General features: G+C 39.8%; 2 protein-coding genes across 2 annotated transcripts in view; one reads left to right on the forward strand and one right to left on the reverse strand.

The window, feature by feature from the left end:
* ctnna1 (catenin (cadherin-associated protein), alpha 1) overlaps positions 1–21,476 on the forward strand; it is a 76,581-nt gene that overhangs the window by 23,077 nt on the left and 32,028 nt on the right. The window contains exons 8-9 of the mRNA XM_060062754.1: positions 16,274–16,354; positions 16,651–16,803. Coding sequence (XP_059918737.1) covers positions 16,274–16,354; positions 16,651–16,803 — 234 coding nt within the window. The remainder of the gene's footprint in view (positions 1–16,273; positions 16,355–16,650; positions 16,804–21,476) is intronic.
* On the reverse strand, positions 7,161–12,862 carry lrrtm2 (leucine rich repeat transmembrane neuronal 2). The gene is made up of 2 exons (XM_060062756.1): positions 12,106–12,862; positions 7,161–11,495 (listed from the first exon to the last, which is right to left on the reverse strand). Exons 1-2 carry the CDS (start codon positions 12,107–12,109, stop codon positions 9,853–9,855), a joined length of 1,647 nt encoding a protein of 548 aa, XP_059918739.1. The 5' UTR covers positions 12,110–12,862; the 3' UTR covers positions 7,161–9,852.

The raw sequence follows: 21,476 nt of genomic DNA on the forward strand, positions 1-21,476 counted from the left end.
CCCTGGCTTTTCTTGTGAACACTATAGCGCACACAGGGCAGATGTGATGCTGTAGTAGTTCTCTCATTAGTCTGGCAATCCTTTCTAGGGGTTGTTAATTCTAAAGAGTTCAGATGAATTTTGCAATGATTTTACATAGAAATACAATAATTTACTAAACAGATCATTAATATGCACTCTTGATAGGTGCATATTGAGTGACATTGCAAAGCCTTGTCGTATAATCTTAAAATTGGCTTGGCCTGAAAGGTACTGATTTTTTTATAGGTTTAGGTTTGTTTGCGGTCCAACAAAGACTATATGTATTGTTTGTTTGAAATACCATCTGCTGATTCTGATTCTTAAGTGCTTTAAACTAGCAAACATTTTTGCGTACGAATCATTTCATTAGCTTATCTTTCAATTGATTTTCTTTACACCGTTTCCAGTCATCCGCTTATAACACTAATCCTATCAAATTGTCTTGGCTGCTTGTCGGATGAATATAAAAGTAATCAATCTAGCTCTGGTAACTAAACCAAACCAAAATAATAATATAAACAATAATACATATAATCATTTGTTGCCACCTTAGTTTACAGAATTATAAGAATGTGTAAATCAATAAATGTCCAACTTGAATTCATGCCTGGACATTATTCTGGTATCTTTTCAAAATAACATGGTAAACATTAATTGTTTATAAATGAAATATATTATGGTTTGAATACGAGTTTTCAAAGTTGCCCCTTTCGTGATATCTCACCATGATTCACCTATATACTACCTTGTCATGCACCTGAAATCACAGTTGATTTCAAGATGCCTAGCAACATCTAGGATCTTTTCCATTGCAGCCAGCAGAAGCTATTTATAACTACAGGGTAATCTGTTCAAGTAATTAATTGTTCACTACTGCTGATCAATGCATGATTCAAATCATGTGATGAGAGTACAGTGGATAAGTGCAATCAATTAATTGTGATTGGAAAAATACATATTTAATGTATCTTCATCCCTTAAATTATTTTATTCCAAATGGTAGGACTATCAATAAATCAAAAGCAAAGCGTGTCGAAATGAGGTGGTGCTCTATTTGCTTTCCTTCTGTGGCCATTATGTTCTCCTGACAAGGACAATAGCATTATTTAACTGCTGCCATAAAGATGTTGCGTGGGATATTGTGTTCAACCTCTGAACCCTTTCCCAGTCCATTTCCTGTGTCTTGAAAGAAAATACTGACATTTCACCAAGCTCAGTTTAGCAAAGAAATCAGACATTAATTTGAAATATTGAAGACTGGAAAATGACAAACAACAAATGAGACATGGCTGTCATGAAAGCACCAGTCATGAATAAATTCACTCATTCAAAGAGAGTGGGTTGATGAACTCCATAATGGTTCAAGACAATTGCCTTTTATTGTCTTGGAAAACTTATATATCGCTGTACAAATGGCCTAAAGAGTAGCATTGCAAAAATATTACTTGCACTCTCTAGAATATAAATGATTTGGCAGGAATACAGCTACTTTAGCCATAGATGTTGACTTTGTCTCTACTGAATCTTCAACTGCATTAAAATAATAGTATAATATCTGTTTCAGTAAACTGGCATGGAGATGTCTAGTTACAATAACAACATTGTAACTTAACTTGCAACATTCTATCATTTGGATGTGTACAACTGAACAATCCTTCCCCAGTATCGTTCTGGTCTCGACAATGGGTGTCGGATATTGTGTTCCTAATCCCTTTAGCAGGGCTGGTCAGGGAGACTTGTAACAAATTTGAAGGTCAATGATCGCTGCACATTCGGGCCGTGCCCGGTTTATATATGAAGCACAGCAACAAAGGTTATATGAAAAGAAATGGCAGTGTTCACTATTGATCGAAGGGAAAAATGAAAGTAACTTTATATTCATTTATGTGGTAATTCTCTTCTTCCAGAGCTTGGCAGATCCCTTGTTGCTAGTGCTCAGTACAAATGTCACCTCAGGTCTCTTGATGTGAACTAATAGGATTTCAGCTTTGTTTTCTGTTTGGCTCATTGCTTCCAGAATTGATGTCTGCAATACTGGCTGGTTTGCCATCAAAACGCCTACACTCGGTAGCTGGTTCCATTGTAGTTTTGTTCTTCAGCACATGCTTATATTTAACCATATCTAACTTGGAAAGAAAGAAGTGACATAGCGATACCCCATTCTAGTTTGTGTGTGTATGTGTCTTGCAGGTGAGGTAGACATTTTATAAATAAAAACATGTCTTTGAGTTCATGGTTTTTAATTAATTTGCCACAGTGTCACTATTTGACTTCAAGACCAGCAGATGTTCCTAAATATGTGTTGGACCATCGTGTATTTCTTTTCAATACAGTTTTTTCCTTATTTAAAATTCATGTCTAAGATCTGACCTTTGTGTTCTTTGTTAGTGTACAATGACACAAGTATGCAATATATTTGGAAGTCTAGTAAACGGCAAATCAGTTTGCGACTATTCCCATATACTGTGTATCAGAATGACGAGGTTAAATGGATTTTGTGACTTGGTTTGTGATGAAGAGTCGTTTACTGCCTAGGACATGATGTCTCAATATGACATACTGGAAACCGACATGCTTGCGCACCTAAAGCATCATGTATGTGGGGGTCTAAAACATGCTGACCTTGAGAAGCAGGGGTTAAACGATGGAAAGGACAACACGCATTAAGTGACCTTCATTATCATGCAAACCCAGCCGTCACACTGATAAATCATATTAATGTCTGCCCTCTTACAAATAATGCACAATTTCTCTTCTGAAGGACGGTGTCTTATTGTTTTTTTCATTCCTTTTTTGTCTCGGCACTCTAAGGTTATGTGATATTAACTGTGCAAATATGCATTAACACATTTACCTTATGTGCCTTCTCTTTTGCTCAAATGAACACCGTTCCATACTAGACAAAAGGTGATAAAGCTATGACCCTGACAGTCAGCTTTTGGTGAGCTGTTGCTCAAGCTCAGCACTTGGCTTACAAACAGTTAATATTTAGACGTAAATATTAGGCTACTATGCTTGCAGGGAAAGCAAATGAGAAATTATTAGCTTACTCACTTGTTTAAATGACTAGAGGCACCACATTAGAGAATTCAATGCAGTATTTCTTAAACCAGAGGGGGTCGTTATTGGGAATGTTCAAATGTGCAGATTTTTTATGATTGACTGAGTTTTTGTGTCAGGTTTGAAGGAAACTATGAAGGGAATAAAATGTATCCTCAGCATTGGTGTTTTTGATGCAATTTTGTAACCTCCTGTCCTGTGAAATGTTGTCGATGAAAAAGCGTTTTTTCTGAGCCCTGGTCAGACTCGGGGTTGCCAGAGACAAGATATCAGCAATGTATGCATTGATTAAATATGAATATATTTGATGCTCACTGCTGATGCTTCATCATGCTCACGATTTCTTTAACATCCAATATTTTGTCTCTGTAAACTAAACAGGACATTTAGTTTGAACAGAAAGTCTTTTATTGTCCTAACACACATTATTTCAAATTGTATTTAGATCATTTCAGATGTTTACCTTTCAATACACTCACATATTTGCTTGGTTATTAAAATACAAACAAATGAAAAGCATTGTCACATTTCAAGGTTTGATTTGGGAAAGAAATGATTTATTGTTTGTAACCGTACACTGGCATCTGCAAAAGGATCCTTTTTTTCCCCTGCAAATTCAGTGCTTTGAGTACCTAATTATGATGTCAATGCACACTAGGGGAGCAGCACGCATTATCAGATGGATGCTAGAAAATTCACACAAAAAGCCTGGAACACACTGGTCAATTTAGAGAACCAGAGAGCACACACCTTACTATAGAAGATATATTTGTTTGCTCCTTACACCGCACACTAACCAATTCCATTCCACATTAATCCAGTCCTTATTCTCTATCTGAAATCCTTTTCAATCTTGTGATCAAAAACATGTCTTTAGCTTAAGCAAACATGGCGGACATCCTAATGAACTACTGAAGAACAAAAGATAAAGCCATGGAGACGGAGCGCAAATAAGAATTTAGCCACTTCCCCGACTGTTTGGGGAAGTAAATCCAATGTTACCAATACCCCACATAACACTGGATAATAGGGATGGGCACGAGTAGTAAATTCCAAACTCGAGTGATCGAAGGAATTCCTCGAGGATCAATCGAGTACTCGTTTAATCAATTCTATTTTTAGAATGCAACGCATCTGCAGCAGGAATAGGCCTAATGCTGAACGGCAATATTACCAACCAAACATGTAATGCTTATTCTCCATCAAAACAGTCAGATTTATCAGAGTATTCATTATTTATTTTTGCAAACGTTCAAAACACATTTTCCTTACAAAAATAAATATGCGTCTCACAATTTAAATCACGTCGAACCAAGGCCTGTAACGGTTTAAATAAAACAAAAACAAAAACAAGTAGCCTAACCATTGCAAATAATTTAAAGCTGCAAATAAAACGGTAGCAAATGGACTATGGAAATATTGATCTTCTCTACACGGCCGGGATTACAGCTGCGTCTTGCGGGGGTGAAAATAGCCGACACACTTGGTTGCTGCGGGTCTGCTTTCCCGAACTCACCGTTGTGTTTCAGGAGCATATGTTGCCGCATAGTACTCGATTTCGCTTGGCATATTTTACATTTCACCTTATGATCTCCTATTTCTTTAAAGTATTTCAATTCTTCGCTCTGGTTTGCTTTAACCGCCATCTCTTAACTTTTTGAATTCTGGCGTGCCTGCACACGGCACGTGCCACACAGAAATTCGATACATTTAATTTGCTTTGTGCCCACGGCATGCGTTAGTGGCGCCGCACAGAAAATGTATTAATTTGCTTCAGAAAACTTTGTTTGTGTGTGGATATGCAAACTCGAGTTTGCCTGTCCACCAACCAAGTTCATTTGTAACGAGGAGTAATCGATTCCTCACGCCCATCCCTACTGGATAATCTTGCAAAATAAATCCTCAGTAAATTCTTTGCTGACCAGAGTCGGAAAGGGCAAATCGGGTTCAAAATCTGGCTTCTTATCCTGTAGTGCATACCCAGCATTAGGTTCAAATGAATTACTCTGCTCTGCCTTGGCCTTATTAGACACTAATTGGTCATTTTAACTTTTCCTAAAATGGATACAATTATGGGCTTTCTGAGACTACCCTCTCCAGAGTTTAATTTATATTTCCAGTTTGTAATTGGAAATTTCAATTGCAAATGATTATGACAATCCTTCTATTGGGGGGGTTTCTTCATGTGCAGATTATTCTTGGATTTGAAGCAAATGATGCCATATGGGTAGGTAGATGGATGGGTCTGTCTGTCCCTCACTCACCGTTTTATTTTTTCACTTAATGGCCACAGTATATTCAATGAAGGGTATATCCAGTCTACTTAATTTACCTTAACGGCATAATTTATATCCAAAATGTTTATGGTGAGATTGTATGACAAATTACCATTTATATAGTAAATTATGCAGAATGAAGTTAGTCATTATAATTTATTGACATTAATTAAAAGTTTATCTCCTTTCCTTGTGTTTTATGGGCCTTTTATTGTGGAGAAACAAAACACGGTTGCCTGTTTATTTATTTTTTACCAATTTATTGACATGTGTATGTCCCCCACTATATGGGCCAGGTACATGTTTGTAGAAGAAAATGATCTAACCAAACAAAATAAGCAATGACCTTCATCTCTAGGCTAATTAGCTGTTGGGAAACCCCTTTTCCAGGTCAAAAACATTATTTTCTCTGTTCATAGTGAGCCCTTCAGTAACCCTTGGCATGATACCCTCTGTCACATTGCATTGAAAGGCAATGGATGCAACAGCTATATTCTATCAATGTTTTTTGATAGAATATAGCGGTCAGGAGGGGTGTTTTGGAATATAATGTTGTGGTTCTTGTGTCGGTGTTACATGGCTTAAAAGTCCAAAGTTAAATCCATGGTTGTATATGCCCATTTCTTGCCGTAAGGGGAAAATGGCAAATGCACAAAATGCAATGCCAACCTGAAATACCAAAATGACCTTTGCATGATTCTTTGATATTCATACTGTCAAATCAACCTTTTTCCATCTGCAATTGGTGGCCTTCCCCATGATGCTGTCTTTTGTTTAGATATTAATTCTAAATATATGGAAACTTCCATGTCTAAATCAACTGGAGAAAATGGCAATCCACCCTGAAGTTTTACTACCCTATTCAACAGTTAATCATTTGGAATTCTTAAGCACAATCAGGCAAACCAAGCATTGACTGGTTCAACGAAAATGCTCAAGAGCAACATACATCTTTTTCTATTGTAAATAAATTCTCCTGCATTGATATCGTGTATTGATTACATCGCCACCACAACCCTGTGTTGCAGACATGTTTTCCCTGCTTTAGATAATCGGAGAAAGCCTACATTTAAGGCTTGCCTTAAAAAGGGAGTTTTAATGGGCTACAATTTCAAATCTATAACACTCCAATGGCTTCTTACAGTAACAGTTGAGCCATCTGGAGCACTTGGGAGCAACCTCTGTATTTGAATTGGGCCAACCTTGTATGCACATTCTGAAAGGTCTTCAGTCCCAGCATCAAGAAAAATACACTTTAATAGGATGAGTTGGCCTCCAGCAAAATTCTGAGGTAATTCCTCTCATTGCTATTTTGTTTATATCATGAGTCAGTGGTTTAGATAATCATTTTCAACCACTGTCAATCATTTCTCATGGTTCCTGCAGCACCATTAAAGCCTTGGGGCTTGGGATGGCTCGCGCAAATGTCCCTCCATTTGATGAGAATAATTCAGGCAGCATGTTATTTTAGTTTGTCTGTGCAGGACTGGGCTTGAACTGTATTGGTATTTGATTTTTGCTTCTCAGTATTGAAGGGAAATAGATCATAGCCTGAATCTACTTCCTAATCGTTTCCTGCTTGGTCTATTGTTTCCATCTTTCAACGAAAGATTTGGACGTTTCTGCATGTCATGGTCAGTTTTAGAAGTGGTAAACATTTGGCTCAATGGGACATGTATTAATTAGAAATAATACTTCAAACTGCCCCAATTGAAAGTCCTTTCAATCGTTGCTCTGATTAGAACTAATTTGTTTAACCGTAGACCCCTACTTGTACGCACCCATCAGGAAGCAAACACTCAGTAAGTTGTAGTCATTTTATTTAAAAAATATATGTTTTGAAGGGATGGGGGAGGGGTAAGACTTTTTTTTTTGTTTGCCACATCTTATCCACTTTACAGATATGAAATTTTACATATTACAATACAAAAGGGACAGGGAGGAGAAAAGCATTCATTTTGCACAAAGAGGTTGGGGGAGAGAAAGGGGGTGGTTTTTTTCTTTTCTATTTAGGCAGGAACGGGAACAGGGCAAGAGTATGACAAGAACCGAAAACAGTTGACAAAGAGCCAGAGTGCAAAGGGATGCATATTTCTACAAATTGTGTGGATTTTTTCTTTTGTCACTTGGTACAAGCTTCATCTTAAACAGTGAAATGTCAAGTGATTTGACAGAACATTAAAAATCCACGCATCCCCATTCCTCCCCACTATCAAAAACAAGGCTTCTCAACAGTGTTTGCTGAATTACATTAAGATAAAAATAACTCTGTGCTGACTTTGAACATGCAAGACTGATTTGAAGGGCAATTGTGAGCAACTGCGATTGAGAAGGAAGTAGAAACAAATGGGATCATAGCATTTGGTGAATAATGTAGTCGGTGTCCCTTGGGTTTTAAGAAAGTAATACAATTGATTTTGGTATACACTGACAGTTGGCCTTTTACAGTATGGTGTTATTGTCAGGATCTAAATTGCTACAGTTATTAAAGATGGATGTGTATATTCTTTCAGTTCACCCTCTGATTCATTTGCTAGGTACTTACTAGCCTTCTAGATGACAAGATGAAATTAATTGATAATATTGTTTTGAAAAGGCAAGTCTAAATAATGCAAATTCTGTAGAAAGTCATGCTTCCTACAGATGACATCTTGCAGAGCCATCAATGGAGCACCTGCCAATGTTTGCTTTATGATTGCTTACAGACGGAAATGTTGCACCAACTCCTCAAGTTGCTTTTATTTATTATGATATAAATCGGTTGTAGTAATGAATCCAAAAGCTAAACTCGGTGATGGAACGATTTCATACTCTTAAAATAGGACATCACAACAATGCTACCGGCACCTCTTTTTTATTTTTTACATGAACTGGTAGCAAAACGAAAGACCCAATGTCGCATTCTCAATCCTATTTCTGAATCATCTTTGCTGTACTGTCAGGACAATGTTTCACATTTAATCCCCCCTTTTTCAAACTACAGTTGGCTTGTATGAAATTCCATTACTTGTCAGGAAGGGCATTCATTGGCTCAGATAAACCTTAGTTACTAGCCTGTTAGTCGGCCCTCTTCGCCATCCCATCACCTCTGCCTGCTTCCTCTGGTCCACCCTGCCCCCACAGCCCAGTCGAACACAAAGAGCTGCGGAGCTGCTGCAGCGGCTTTAGTCTGATGCTAATGCACGTCCTCGCCCTGCTGCATACAAATGTCTCCTGACCCAGGCTCCCCTGTTTGCGTATCACGAGAGCTAATTTTGCTCCATCAACCCAAGTTTGGACTGCACTGTCGACTGGCTCTTTCTCTGCTGTGGTTTTTTATTTTAGAGCCAAAACCCTCTTTGATGAATTGGTTAGGTTTTTGAAGCGAATGTTTTTAAGCGATGTTCTTGACTGATGAACACTGTGTGTGTGTGTGTGTGTGTGTGTGTGTGTGTGTGTGTCTACAACAACTTTTGAGTGATCCAATAACATAACTCATCACTGGGGTGGGTGACATGTTGGGACGCATCTTTTTTTTTTTTTTTTTTTTTTTTTTTTTTTTTTTGCTTGGCCGTAATTGATTAAATCTTGAGCTTGTCAGGCCCGATTAATGAAGAGGATGTTCCACTGGGCCCTAGGGAAACACAATCTTAAGTTTGAAACCGTTTAACCTCTTCTCCTTAGTAATTGAATAGTAAAAAAAATAATATATATATATTGGATTGCAAGTAAACAATGGTTTGTGGGTTAATTTGTTTGAAATTATATTCACAGTGTGAGTGTCTGGAGCCAATAAAACATTTAACAGTAATTTTGATAAATTATCCATCAACCTTTGTACAAATGGTACATGGAAATGTTTTGTACTTAAACATATGAAAACAAATTAATTAAGGATAAAACTGAACATGTCTTTAATTTTAACAGAATTTCGTAGAATAAAATTTGAAGGAATCCAAATTGAGAGGGAACCTGACGGTGACTTACCATTTATCATTTTTTATTCATAACGAGGGAAGGAAACATATACTAATTTGATTTATCAATCAAATTCTTGTGTCTGGTGCATTATATAAACTTCATCAAAGAGTCTATTTGGTAACTTTGTATATGAAAACACGTTTGTTTGTATATTAATCTTTCCCCACTAAATCTTCGTTTAGCAGAGGGCCTTCTGGCTAATTATCCACTCTGTGCTGCAGAATATATTGACAATGAGGAGACAAATCTCACAGTTTAGTTTCCCATTCAAAGTGATTGCCCCTGCCTGATATGAACAACTCTGCATCCATAGAAAAATAAATTTGTGAACATTTCTACATCGTCCTATAACTGTCAAAGCCAACCCTCCTCATTTCCCCATTCAACAGCTCTCATAATCTCAAAACGTAGAAATTATGTTTGTATATATATATATATATATATATTTATAGAAACTGGAAATAAAAACAAACAAACCCTGTATCATCTGAAATGGTCAAATGGCAAACCATATGCTCTAGGAATAAATAAGAGTTCATACTTCACACTCTTTATAAGGCAGTTGCTGACACTTGCACTGCCCATAACCGTTGATGATGACAAGGGCTCCTTCTTCATGGCTGGGCTCGTATTCATTATAGGGTACCTGTGTGGCAAGGTCTGCCATAGGCTGGCGCTGCTGCGTTCTCATCTGTCTGCGGTTCTGAATAGCCGAGCAGTGGCGTATCCGGCGCAAGGTGGGAGGGCAGCACTTACGTGAGATGAACACAATGAAAATAATGACGAAGAATGAAAACAGGAGGGCCATAGTTCCAATGATAACCCGATCGGTCAGGACAGTATTGTCTGTTTCAAAGACATCTGTGACCGCTGCCTCCTCCATCGTGGTAGTGGTGGCCGGAGCAGTGCGTGGTGGTTTAGTAGTGGTCGTCGTGGTGGTGGTAAACGTGGTAAAGCTCCCAAAATCCTCTGCATAGTCCTGTGTGGCTGTCTGCTGCATTATTCCGAAAAGCGAGCTTGTGACCTCTGGGGTTGTAGTGGCCTCCGTGGTGGTGCTAATGGTTTGTACAACTGGTGCTGAAAAGTTATGGCAGAGCTGGAATCCATACACTGCATCTAGTATCTCCTCACCCTGGGCATATTCTGGACTATGGCAAAGGATTGAATGTTCCCACCTCCCCTTGAAGGTACTCAGCCATGTGGCCAGAGAGCAGATCCTTTTGGTACATTCCCAAAGGTTACTAGACAGACCAATGGTGCCCAGTGACTTCCACATATCCATGACCAGTGGATCCAGACTGCTCAGTTTGTTGTTATCCAGAAGCAAAATCTTTAAGTTTGGCAATGTTTCAAACACGTCAGGTGTCAGGACCCGGATCTCATTCCCGGTTAAGTCCAGCTTTTCTAAGGTGGTCCAGGTCCACTCCATGCCACAGGTCAGATTGTTGATCTTATTCCATTGTATATGGAGAGATTGAAGGGCCACCAGGCGAGGGAAATGGGCTAGGTTGATCTTGGTTAGCTGATTGTGTTCCAAATGCAGCTCTCGGAGCTTAATGAGCCCAGCAAAGCCGTTCCTGGCCAAGCTCCGCAGACGGTTGTTGCTCAGGCCCAGATACTCCAAGCTGCGGCAGTCCCAGAAGGCCCGTACAGGTGTGGTACGGAGGGAGTTGGAGCGCAGATGGAGAATCTGGAGCTTCCTCAGTCCATGAAATAGTTCTGGTTCCAATGCAGTCATCTGATTAAAGGATAGGTCCAATATTTGTAGGTTGATGAGGTGAATGAAGGTTGTGTTGGGCAACTTGGTGATGCGATTGGAGCTCAGGTTGAGGTCCTTGAGTTTGTAGAGGCCCTGAAAGGCGTCCTCTTGAACGGTGGTGATCTGATTGTGGTCTAGGTGGAGCCAGGTGAGCTGGCTGAAGCCATAGAATTGGTCGGGGCTGAGCTCGCTGATGCTGTTGTGGCGAAGGGACAGCCCCAAGGCCCCCTTGTCCACGCCATCTGGGGGCGCTTGGAGCCCCTGCGTGTCGCAGTAGAACTGCAGGTCCTCACAGCGGCATTTCTGAGGGCAGGTTGTGCACGACGCAGGAGGCAGCAGACACAGTAGCAGCATGCTGATCAGACATAGACAGAGTGCCGTTGGTGCGGGTCCCACCAATGGCCACCTTGAATGGAAACCTGGGTGGGTTCAAAGATAAAAATGAACTGAGGTGGGAAAGCAAATCTCTGCAGAGCTCTTATTGCTGATGCATGGCAACATGCTCTTGTCTCCCTGCGTTGTTTTTTTCTCTTCAATGCGTTGTGAACTACAGACTTTCTTAATCAAATTGAATGAGGATTTTCAGTCGCTGTGCATGTTTTTTTCTGTGAGGAAGGTTTTTGTATCTTAATGAGCTCAAAGAAAACCACTTAACATGACCCGTTTAGTTAGCTCACCCTTAATGACGTCTTAGTTGGTATTGTGACATATTGTGTGCTTTTTTTTATTTTCTTGCTCAATAATTCCTTTTTGCTTAAATACAACTATTACATTTTTTACAAGTTCCACAATTCTAAAATCATTTGTTAAAAGTATGAATCCTCATCGTAGATATATCTGTTAGTAATGAAGCGCATATCGTTCATTAGAAATGTATATGTTTTAAAATGAAGGCTAATGAATAGGGAAGATGAAGGACAAATGCCGTACACGGGCAGGGCTCAATAGCCTTTTAGTCTTCAGCCTCGCTCTCTTTTACTCTTGCTCCCTATTCAGCTCTAGATTTGACGGATAAAAGGACTAACTTACCCATTCTTTTGTGCACATTGGAGGCTGCATTCAACTGTCTTTATCCGCAGACTCTTGGAGCAGCCAGATGGAACACAATTCCATAGGGAGAAAACCCTTTTGAGTAAACACAAAATAATTCAGCCTCTTCAATAAAGCAGTAGAGAGCCCGTCCAGTAAGAACAAAATCGGAAATTCCATTTCCTCAAAATGTTTTTATTCCAATGGATTTAGTTTTTCCTGTGTTTTAGTTACGATCCGATCTCTGCCTCATCTATTCCATTTCTACAAGGAATCCTTTTTCTCCGTCTTCAAGTTGGTCGTTTGCGTCCAAAAATACCCCGGGTGAAAAGAACGACCTCTTCCTTTTCTTCTTTTTAAATCCTTCCACTCAATTCCACGGCAACAATGTCAAATCAGTTGCCTAATTGACGATCAAGTGTTCCCCTTTCATGGCTTCAGGTCCCTTAAACCCTAACTTGTTGATGCCAGAGACCCCCGATTCTCTCGCCAGCTCAGTCTCGGCACCGCCTCTGCAGCGCAATGTGCGGAGTGTTCGTCGGCAAGCAGAGACGCAGGAGAAGAGGGGGAAAAAAGCAGAGCACAGTCGTGGATGTTATTCTGTGCTTTTTGTTGCAGCCACTCAATGCTACAGAGTGGTGGCAGCCTGGCGTCGATCATCAGTGCCGTTTCTCTCTCTCCCTCTCTCTCTCTCTCCCCTCCTCTCTCATACACACAGACACACTCCCCTGCTCAGTAACTTGCTCTCTACCTCGTACGCGCTGCATGTGCGCACCTCGATCTGCCCCCTCCCCCTCGCGTCCATTCCTCCTCCCACTGGCTCGTCATAGTCAGAATATTGATATCTCAACGTGTTGCGGCAGCTCACTGTTGAAATTAACCATGGCTGTAAATCTGAGGCTCTCCTCGATGTTAGTCGTATACATTTGAGAACTATAAGCAAAATGGATTTATCAAAGAAAACTGTGATTTCATAGTGAAACCTTATAGATTGCAAAGGGTGACCCAAGAGGGTTCTCAACCCCATATGTCTACAGAACAGAAAGTGTGTCTAGTTGTAATCTATAATTCAGACCTCCAGAGTGTGGTTCTTTAATTTTTGAGCATGGCCATATGAAGTGCTGCCAGCTTATCTGAAGTTTAATCAAAGCAGCAGTAACATAACAATGCTTGGACGAAATGCCTATTGGGGTAAAACACAAGGCCATCAGAGTGATCTTAAAGCTGACTCATTTTCATTATTGGCTGAAAGAATCACATTTTGTTTTTAGATTTGTTGGTCTTTTTATTTTTTGCACAGGGTTTTAATAAAGCATTTTCCAACCCAAACAATTCCCCTACAGGCCTAGCAAAATAAAATTATAATAATTTAAAGATTTATGTATAAATGTATGTATATTTATAGCATTTTGTCGTTTTAATCCCCAAACATTATTTCAACATGTACGCATTTCATATTTAATTTAATTTCCAGACTCGGAATATGCACTTTAATTGATGTAAGGCTTTTTAGAAAGTAAACCAGGCTCTGTAGGATAGTTCATGCTCAAGTTCATTGGTCATTAAATTTGGCATTTCGAGGAGTACATTTAAGTAACTCATGTTCACACTGGGCATTGGTTTTAAATAATTGACAAAGACAGATTCTGAATAGACACATCAGGAATATGTAACTCCACTAGATGGATGCACTCAAGTTAAAATAGTGTATTGTAAATGATGCATTTCCAATACTATATCCAGCATCAAGATATTTGGATCATGGGTATTAATATTATACTATGTGGCAATTAGCATAGCATCTGAATGGTACAGTGCATAAAGAAATCCTCTGTCCCATTCCAACTCCAAAGTAGGTCAATACTGTTGGGTTTATATGAAATAGGATTGGGATATCCTACCCTATTTTTCAGTAGGTACCTTAGGCTCAGTGATCAGCAGTGAGTGACCTTGGTGCTCCCTAATTGTTAAACCAATAAACCAAAAAAATGGCCATAAAGGCTAATGTTGATGTGATGGAGGAAATTCAATGAGGCTACATGCCACACATTTGGCAGAGGTTATGCATGGAAATGTAGCTGCAATCCAATGTGTCTGACTAAATATTTCTTGGGAATATATTACGACAATTATGGAAATCTTTTAATGGTTATAAAACATCATAGCCGCAGTTTTGCGTATTCTGACTGGCAACCTTCACAAAATGCAACCATCCTTGCTCTGAGATTTTCTTATTATAATTTATAGTTTTCTATAGCGCGTTTACTCTCCTTTCCCCTTATTATTCTGTACTACACTTGCGACTGGCAACTGCTAGCAAAATAATCACAAGATAACATTCTGAAACTGGACTGTGCACATCCCTGGAGTGACGTGAAGCCGTGTGTGGCTATGGCAGTGGTGAGTACCGCGTGCTTACACCTCGGTTATGCCAGGAGTTGAACATGACGGTGTTGGGGCTCATCCACATACAAAACTCCAGGGACTGCAGAGAGACCAAAAATATTGATAACACTGCGCGTCTTGGCAGCTGGTGGGAAACCAAATATTTACGCAGTGATTTTTACCAATAGTAACATTGTGCTCATTCCCCCTTTCTATGTACCTGTATTGTCCAAAACATAGGTTCACATTCTAAGCAGGAATGCCAGGACCTGACAAAAGCTTACATGTTTACACCTGAACATAAGCTGCAGTGGCAATAGCAAACACGTTTCCCTCTGTGTCTGTTTGTGTTAAGCCTAAGAATGCACACATAATCGCATTAAGAATTCAGGCTTTGTTGGGAAATTGATATCCAGCAAACGGTCCAGGCGTCCAAAGTACAAAAGCTCCCGCACCAAAGAAATGGTTGTGATCTGCGGTTCTGTGTTAACATCTGTTGGAGAATTATGATGAGCACTGGTACAGAGTGTTACTCTTTGTTTTTTTTCCATCTATTGTTCATGCATCACTTAAATATTAATCGAAGCAGCCAAATATAACCTTTTCTTTATTGTCTTTTTGACTCCAAACTCAGTGTATAGAGTCCTGAATCTGTCTGCTATTTTCTTTCCTCTTTTTTTTGTATTCTTTTTTGGGTCACTTGGCATACTCGCTGCCATCCTTGTCCACTAAAGTATGATCGCCTCGATCTCCTATTGGGACTCGGTTGAATGTGTGAGGGCGGGAGTGGGAAAAATGGAACCGTTTATGTCTCGCAGTTGAAATGATCTATACTCCGTGGATATGGCTGGCTCCAGCCTCAAATCTTGATCTCAGAATGCTGTTTAAATTGAGTGCAATGCAGTGTTCTTATTGGAGGCCCAATTAAGGGGACTTGCTGGTGTGGGATCAATATCGCAGACTCTGTGATCATTATGCCCACAAAGAACCCCTTTATTTTCATTTAAACGATTTCTGCACAGCCCCTGTGACTGCTGATGTGGCCGACAAAGAATGTCCCTAAATCTGTCCTATGGGAGAGAAAATGGAGGTAGCCTCGACTTTAGTATTGTGAATTATGCCGCAATCTCTAACTGCCCTTGCATCAGCTACTGGGGGAAGAACCGCGTAACCTCTAATGTCTGGGAATACGACGCATAGACTAGGTATGACTAAAGTGGGATTGATTTAGTGTAGGCAGAGCAGTGCAGACCTCTGCCACAGCACTGCGTTTTGTCTTCACAAAGCCACGGTGGATTAACACCGATGAGGCTCCCTGGCTGGTAACCATGTACATGACCCCCTGATGGGCAAAGGGCACTGCGTGTGTGGGGTGGGGGTGGATAGATCAGTGCTACAACCATTCATGCTGTTGTGGGGGAATGCTTTGGAAGCGTGTGTTTTATGCTGCGATGGCAAGGCTGTGAATCAAAACGTTTTTATGTTTTTAAGTGTTGAAGGTTTCAAATGTTTTATTCTAATGGGGAAAATTGAAAAAAAAGCATTGATAGCTTTTTGAGTTTATTGGACCCAATAAGTAAAAGCAGAATATATACCAATCAAATTATTTAATTTAATATATCATGTGTATTTATTGCGCTGTGGATGCCCAATAGGCTATTCTCGCAAAATATGGTTCAAAGGTTCCATACCCATTCCCTTGACTCTTTCGAGCGTTTGGGGGGGAAAAAAAGGTGTCAATCAGTAACTCACCCCTTGTGTCCCTCTCTAATGTATGTTTCAGGCGGGCAGGAAAGACAGGAGTGATGCCCTGAACACCGCCATCGACAGGATGACCAAGAAGACCAGGGACCTGCGTCGCCAGGTCTGTTATATTCCCTTCCCCTCTTAGCCCTGCATTTATCCATTTAACTTCATTGATTTGTGCAAAGTGAGCATAAAATATATGCATTTCCCTCTTACTTAAAAGTTTTATTTTGCAGATAGTGTATGTTAAATGGTTATCTACCCTGTTCTCGTATTATTATTGAATGTGCTATGCACAGTATCTCGATGGTGTGGGCCTTCATGTATATCTAAGGAACGGGAACCTCACGGTTTTATGCAGTAATGTAAAATGCAAGATTCTGATTTCAATTTTCGGTTTTTAATTTCCCTCAGCTGCGTAAAGCTGTCATGGACCATGTCTCTGACTCCTTCCTGGAGACCAACGTTCCTCTGCTGGTCCTGATCGAGGCAGCCAAGAATGGCAATGAGAAGGAGGTCAAGGAGTACGCACAGGTCTTCCGCGAACATGCCAACAAGCTGATTGAGGTACTTACTCTGAAATATAAATGCTATTATTACAGATTTTTGGTTTAATTAAGCTCTATTTTAGATTGCCATTTGTCAAATGGAATTGTCTGTTTAGATGTCTGCGAACACTGGTGACTTTGAAAATACTTTTAATTATATTTTTGTCATAGTTTCACCAAATCCTTAACTTGTAGCTCTTACACACACACTCGCAAAAAAGCACAAGCACGCACAATATTAGTCTATTTTCAAGGCTGTGTAGAGCTCACAGATGCAACAGTGGCCGAGATCATCCCAACCCTGGAATCAAGAATAAGATAGCCAGGGTCAACTTTCTCCCTGAAGGAATGATAACTGTATTTCATAGTTGTTGGATATTTTACACATTGAAATACTTGCTAATGAGTCTGCGGCTCTCTTTTACATGTTGATGGGTTATGTAAAGTGCTAAGATTGTTTCTCTTCTCCCTGCCCAATGCAAATCACCCTTGTAGGCACTCGGTTTTACCACTGAGTGGGTGGAGAATTTAGATGGCAACGGTTTTAATGTTTTGTGTAATCAATGAATCTGCAGTTTCTATGGCTAGTTCAGAACTTTAACCAGCTCCTCTATAAAATCCCAGAAGTCTGGCAAGACAATGGCTATTTGTCACATTAACGTGCACTTTGGCCATCCTCTTAATTCATTGTACCAGGCAGAGTACAAGTCACAGAAATACAACCTATGCACACAAAAATGGTGATGCTGAGGCTTTGCAATACTTTTGATAAGATTGTAAAATATGGTCCTTTTTTTATTTTAGCATCCCTAAGTCTCTAACTGTTAAGTATAAATTCAGAAAAAAAAGCTCTAAATATAGACCTGGCCTTGGAATCCGCGTTGCCGCAGCCCCAGAGCCGAATGCAGAAAGTGGAAAGACGTCGAGGGCAAGGCACGAGTCAGAAGTGAAAGGAGCTGACGGAAACATTAACTGTCCTCATTAGTTGCCGTTCAATCCCCACCGCCGGTGTCGTGTCATAGGCTGGCATTTGGAAGTGACCTCTTCCCATGGGCCACTGCCCGGGCCTTGTTGTCGCCGGGTGGCCTTCCGGGTAGGAGGGGAGCTTGGTGTGGGAATTCCGGGAGAAGGCGCCGAGGCGTCCTTGATAGGTAGCCCCTAGAGTGGCTCCTTGGGGTGGCCCAAATGTCAGCAGTGGCAATATAGGCTGACATGATTCGACTCCCCTTACGCTCCGGTACTTAATATGATTGGCATTGACGCGACTTGACGAGGACTGAGAAACATGCAACAACTTGTGTGTGTGTGTGTGTGTGCGAAAAGCTATTCTCTCCTTTTAGTTTTCCCTGTTAATTTAAAAAACGACGGAATAAGAAAGCTTTCAACTCATTTCATATTTATTTATGATTGCGTTTTATTAAATTTCTTTCCCCGTCAATACCTGTATTCAAGTAGCCTACTTTTACAATGAATTAAATATCAACATTTTGATTGAAACATAGTTTTAAGATACGTACATTTTAAAGCCATAAGGTTTTGCCATAATGACCAAGCAAAAAGTATCAACATGAGTCAAAAACCGAGATGGAACAATACACTTAGAAACATTCCATCCATTCATGAAAATCTCATAACTTTTCGAATGAGTCTTCTAAATATTCTTGCAATACATCCATAAACGAGGAACTTTATTTACTATGTGAAAATTCAACCAATGGGGTTGAATTCCAATATAGTTTTTAAATACAATTTTATGTTATTGTTTGATAGAGTTTCTAAATAACAAAACAAGGACACAATAATTGATTACCCCCAGTACTCCTTACTGGGAGGTCCTGCAGCAGTAGACAAGCGCTTTTAATGTGTCAAACTGCTGTGTAATAGCATTTGTCACGAGTTTGCTTCTTGCCACTTGGTTCTTCAAATGACTAGTCTTTCCTGCAGAAAATTGCAGTTGAAATTGCAACACTTAATCTGGCAATGCTTTTAAAACATTAAATTGCTGCATAGCCCTCAAACACTAATCCAGTTTGACCAGGTCTTATAAATGTTTTTTTCCGCACCTTACACATCTTTGTTGTGTTGCAGTACAATGTACTTCATGTTTTAATTTGCTTTAACTGGGATGTGTTTTACAAACAGACAAACCCTGACATTTTTATTTGTTGCTTCTTTCAAACTTTGCTTGGACATTTTTTATTGAAATATGCCATGCTTTTTAATTGTATTTTAAAGGTTATCCTTATTCAGTTAGTTATTTTATTCATTTATTATATATATTTATGTTTTTATACTTAGTAAAATGTCCTTTTTTTAAAGGCAGAGGGCAAAATAGTCCGAACATTAGCTTTGTTGCCTCAAGGCCATATTATTGGTTGTTCATGGCTGTTATCAAAGAGATGGAGATTTCAGCGGTAGAATATCCCCTTGGCCTATGAAGGGAACCAAACAATGTGGCCGGCTTGATTTACATCAATTCAGTTTCTTTGTGAATAAGAAACATGTGAATAAGAAAAACGTAGTTTGGTTTCAGCAAAGCCGTCATTTGCTACAGAGCTTCACTGAGAGGGTCCTGCAGTGCTTTAGATGTTTCAATCAACAGAATGTTTATCATGGTAAATAATAGATCTATCCGACTGGTGGAGCAGAGATCCAAGCCACGGCGACATTGTGACATGGCTTTAGACGATAGCCTGTATCTTGTAGAGCCTTGGTTGACAAGTAAAGATGAAGAAATCCCTCCACATGTCGCTACATCCAGAAGAGGTGTACAGTGGGTAGATGACACAGTGGCCCGTTCCTACACTGCAGTGGATTGCACAGTCAGCTGGACGCTGCCGTAGAAAATGACTGAGTTGCAAAGGGCCGCTCTTTCCCTGTTTCCAGGCGGAATATGCTTAACGCTCAAGAGTAAATGGCCACAGACCACTCGCAGCATCGCCACAACAGGGTCCTCTCAACATGAGGAAGGGAACATCTTGGCCATACTTGCCATTTCACTCGGTCTGTAAACTGTAAACGGCAAATGATGGCCTATAAAAGTGTCCACTGTGTCATGAAGTGATTAAAATGGCCTTTTTTTAGTTAGGTTGGATATCTATGTAATATTCATTATATGGCCTCCTAATTATAGGCTTTTGCTTTTATCGTCTTTCTTATTTTACACTACCGATCGACTCAGCAGTTGAAAACATTGATGAATGTTTGGGCATTGACCATTTCTTTAACACTTCCCATAAACCTATGCTTAATTACTGAAATGAGTTTCCCATCCCAACATTTTCAATGATCACAAATCAATTTATAGTTACAAAATACATTGCCAATTTACCTAATGGTGTGTAATCTATGAAATAGCTTTAATGTTACTTTAAATTAAAGTTATGCTTTTTGTAATTATAAGTGACGTGTTGGGAACAAATTTGTGGAACAAATTGATTTCCATGCCGATAAATCTGTTAATTTAAACGGATGCTTTGATAGATTTTGCACTGAACACTTGTTTAGCCCCTACACCCGTCTGACAGTTGACTGAACGGTCGGGTCTTTGGCGTGAGAAATGGGTGGCATGAACGCTTTTAATGATATAACTTCATCAGGTAGCAAAGAGCGGCGCATAATGTATGATCTGTGCCTTGAAGGCGAGCAAATTCGACCATCACTTTGGTGGTGTGAAGCACCAGTGTGTTATAGGCTAGAAATAGCCTATAACACTTCAGAGTGAATTATGGTAAGAAGACCAAAAGCTGTGTCCCTGGTGAAACCATGTTTTTTATAGCGCTGTGATTATTTTTTTCTGCATGGTCATGTGTCTCCATCTATTCGAATGCTAGAATGCTAGCATAGATGTCATCAGAGGCAGAAAAATTGTTTTTAAAGTACTGGCAGGAATTCTCCAGAGTGAGAGAAGGAAAGGCTTGTTGAAGAATAGAGGCGAGGGAGGAAAAAAAAAGAGGATTCTACAGAGACTCTCATCCACTCTGGCACTCGTGTGACCAGTGGTGCGTTCAGTAACAGTGCTCCAATCAACGCTCTGTTTAGTTCAATTCTCTAGTCCTACTGGCTGCATTTTAGTCTTGGTTCAGCAATTCTTTCAAACTTTGCAGAGACAGAGTCCCTGGTGAAAAGTCCACAGGAGAATTTTTTTACCTTTGGCATAATGTGAAGATGCTTTGGCTGTTCTTTCTATTGTATAATCCCATTAGGTTTTGGCACTCCCGTTCCTAAATGTTCTGCTTCTGCATAGTTACCAATAGATTGTCTGATTGACCTGAATCTGGCGTTCAATTGGCATGCATTGTCACTCTGGGGCAGAATATACAACAATGTTTATAAAATGCAGTGTTGGTGTGTGATTTGTTAGTCAATGGAACAAAATGTACTCCCAAATTATACATGGGGGCAGCCTCTGTAGATCTTGCTGGCTCAGCTCTTTTGCTTGCACTGGGGTTTTGGGAGTCTGGAATATTTGCCTCTCTGATTGTAGGCCAGCAGAGGCACCTGGATGATTTAATATTTGAGAAGTTCTCCCCAGAACTGTCAGCCAAACTAGCAAAAACGAAGTCGGACAAATTAACTATTTGATTTTTGAGACTTTATTTTTCTTTTAGCTATAGGCCTATGTGATAAAAAAATATGTCCTGATATGAGCTTCACTTTTCAATTGACTATATTAAGTCCCAAAGTGCTGCA

This window comes from Gadus macrocephalus, chromosome 10 (genome assembly GCF_031168955.1).
Source record: "Gadus macrocephalus chromosome 10, ASM3116895v1".
Taxonomy (NCBI): Eukaryota; Metazoa; Chordata; class Actinopteri; order Gadiformes; family Gadidae; genus Gadus; species Gadus macrocephalus.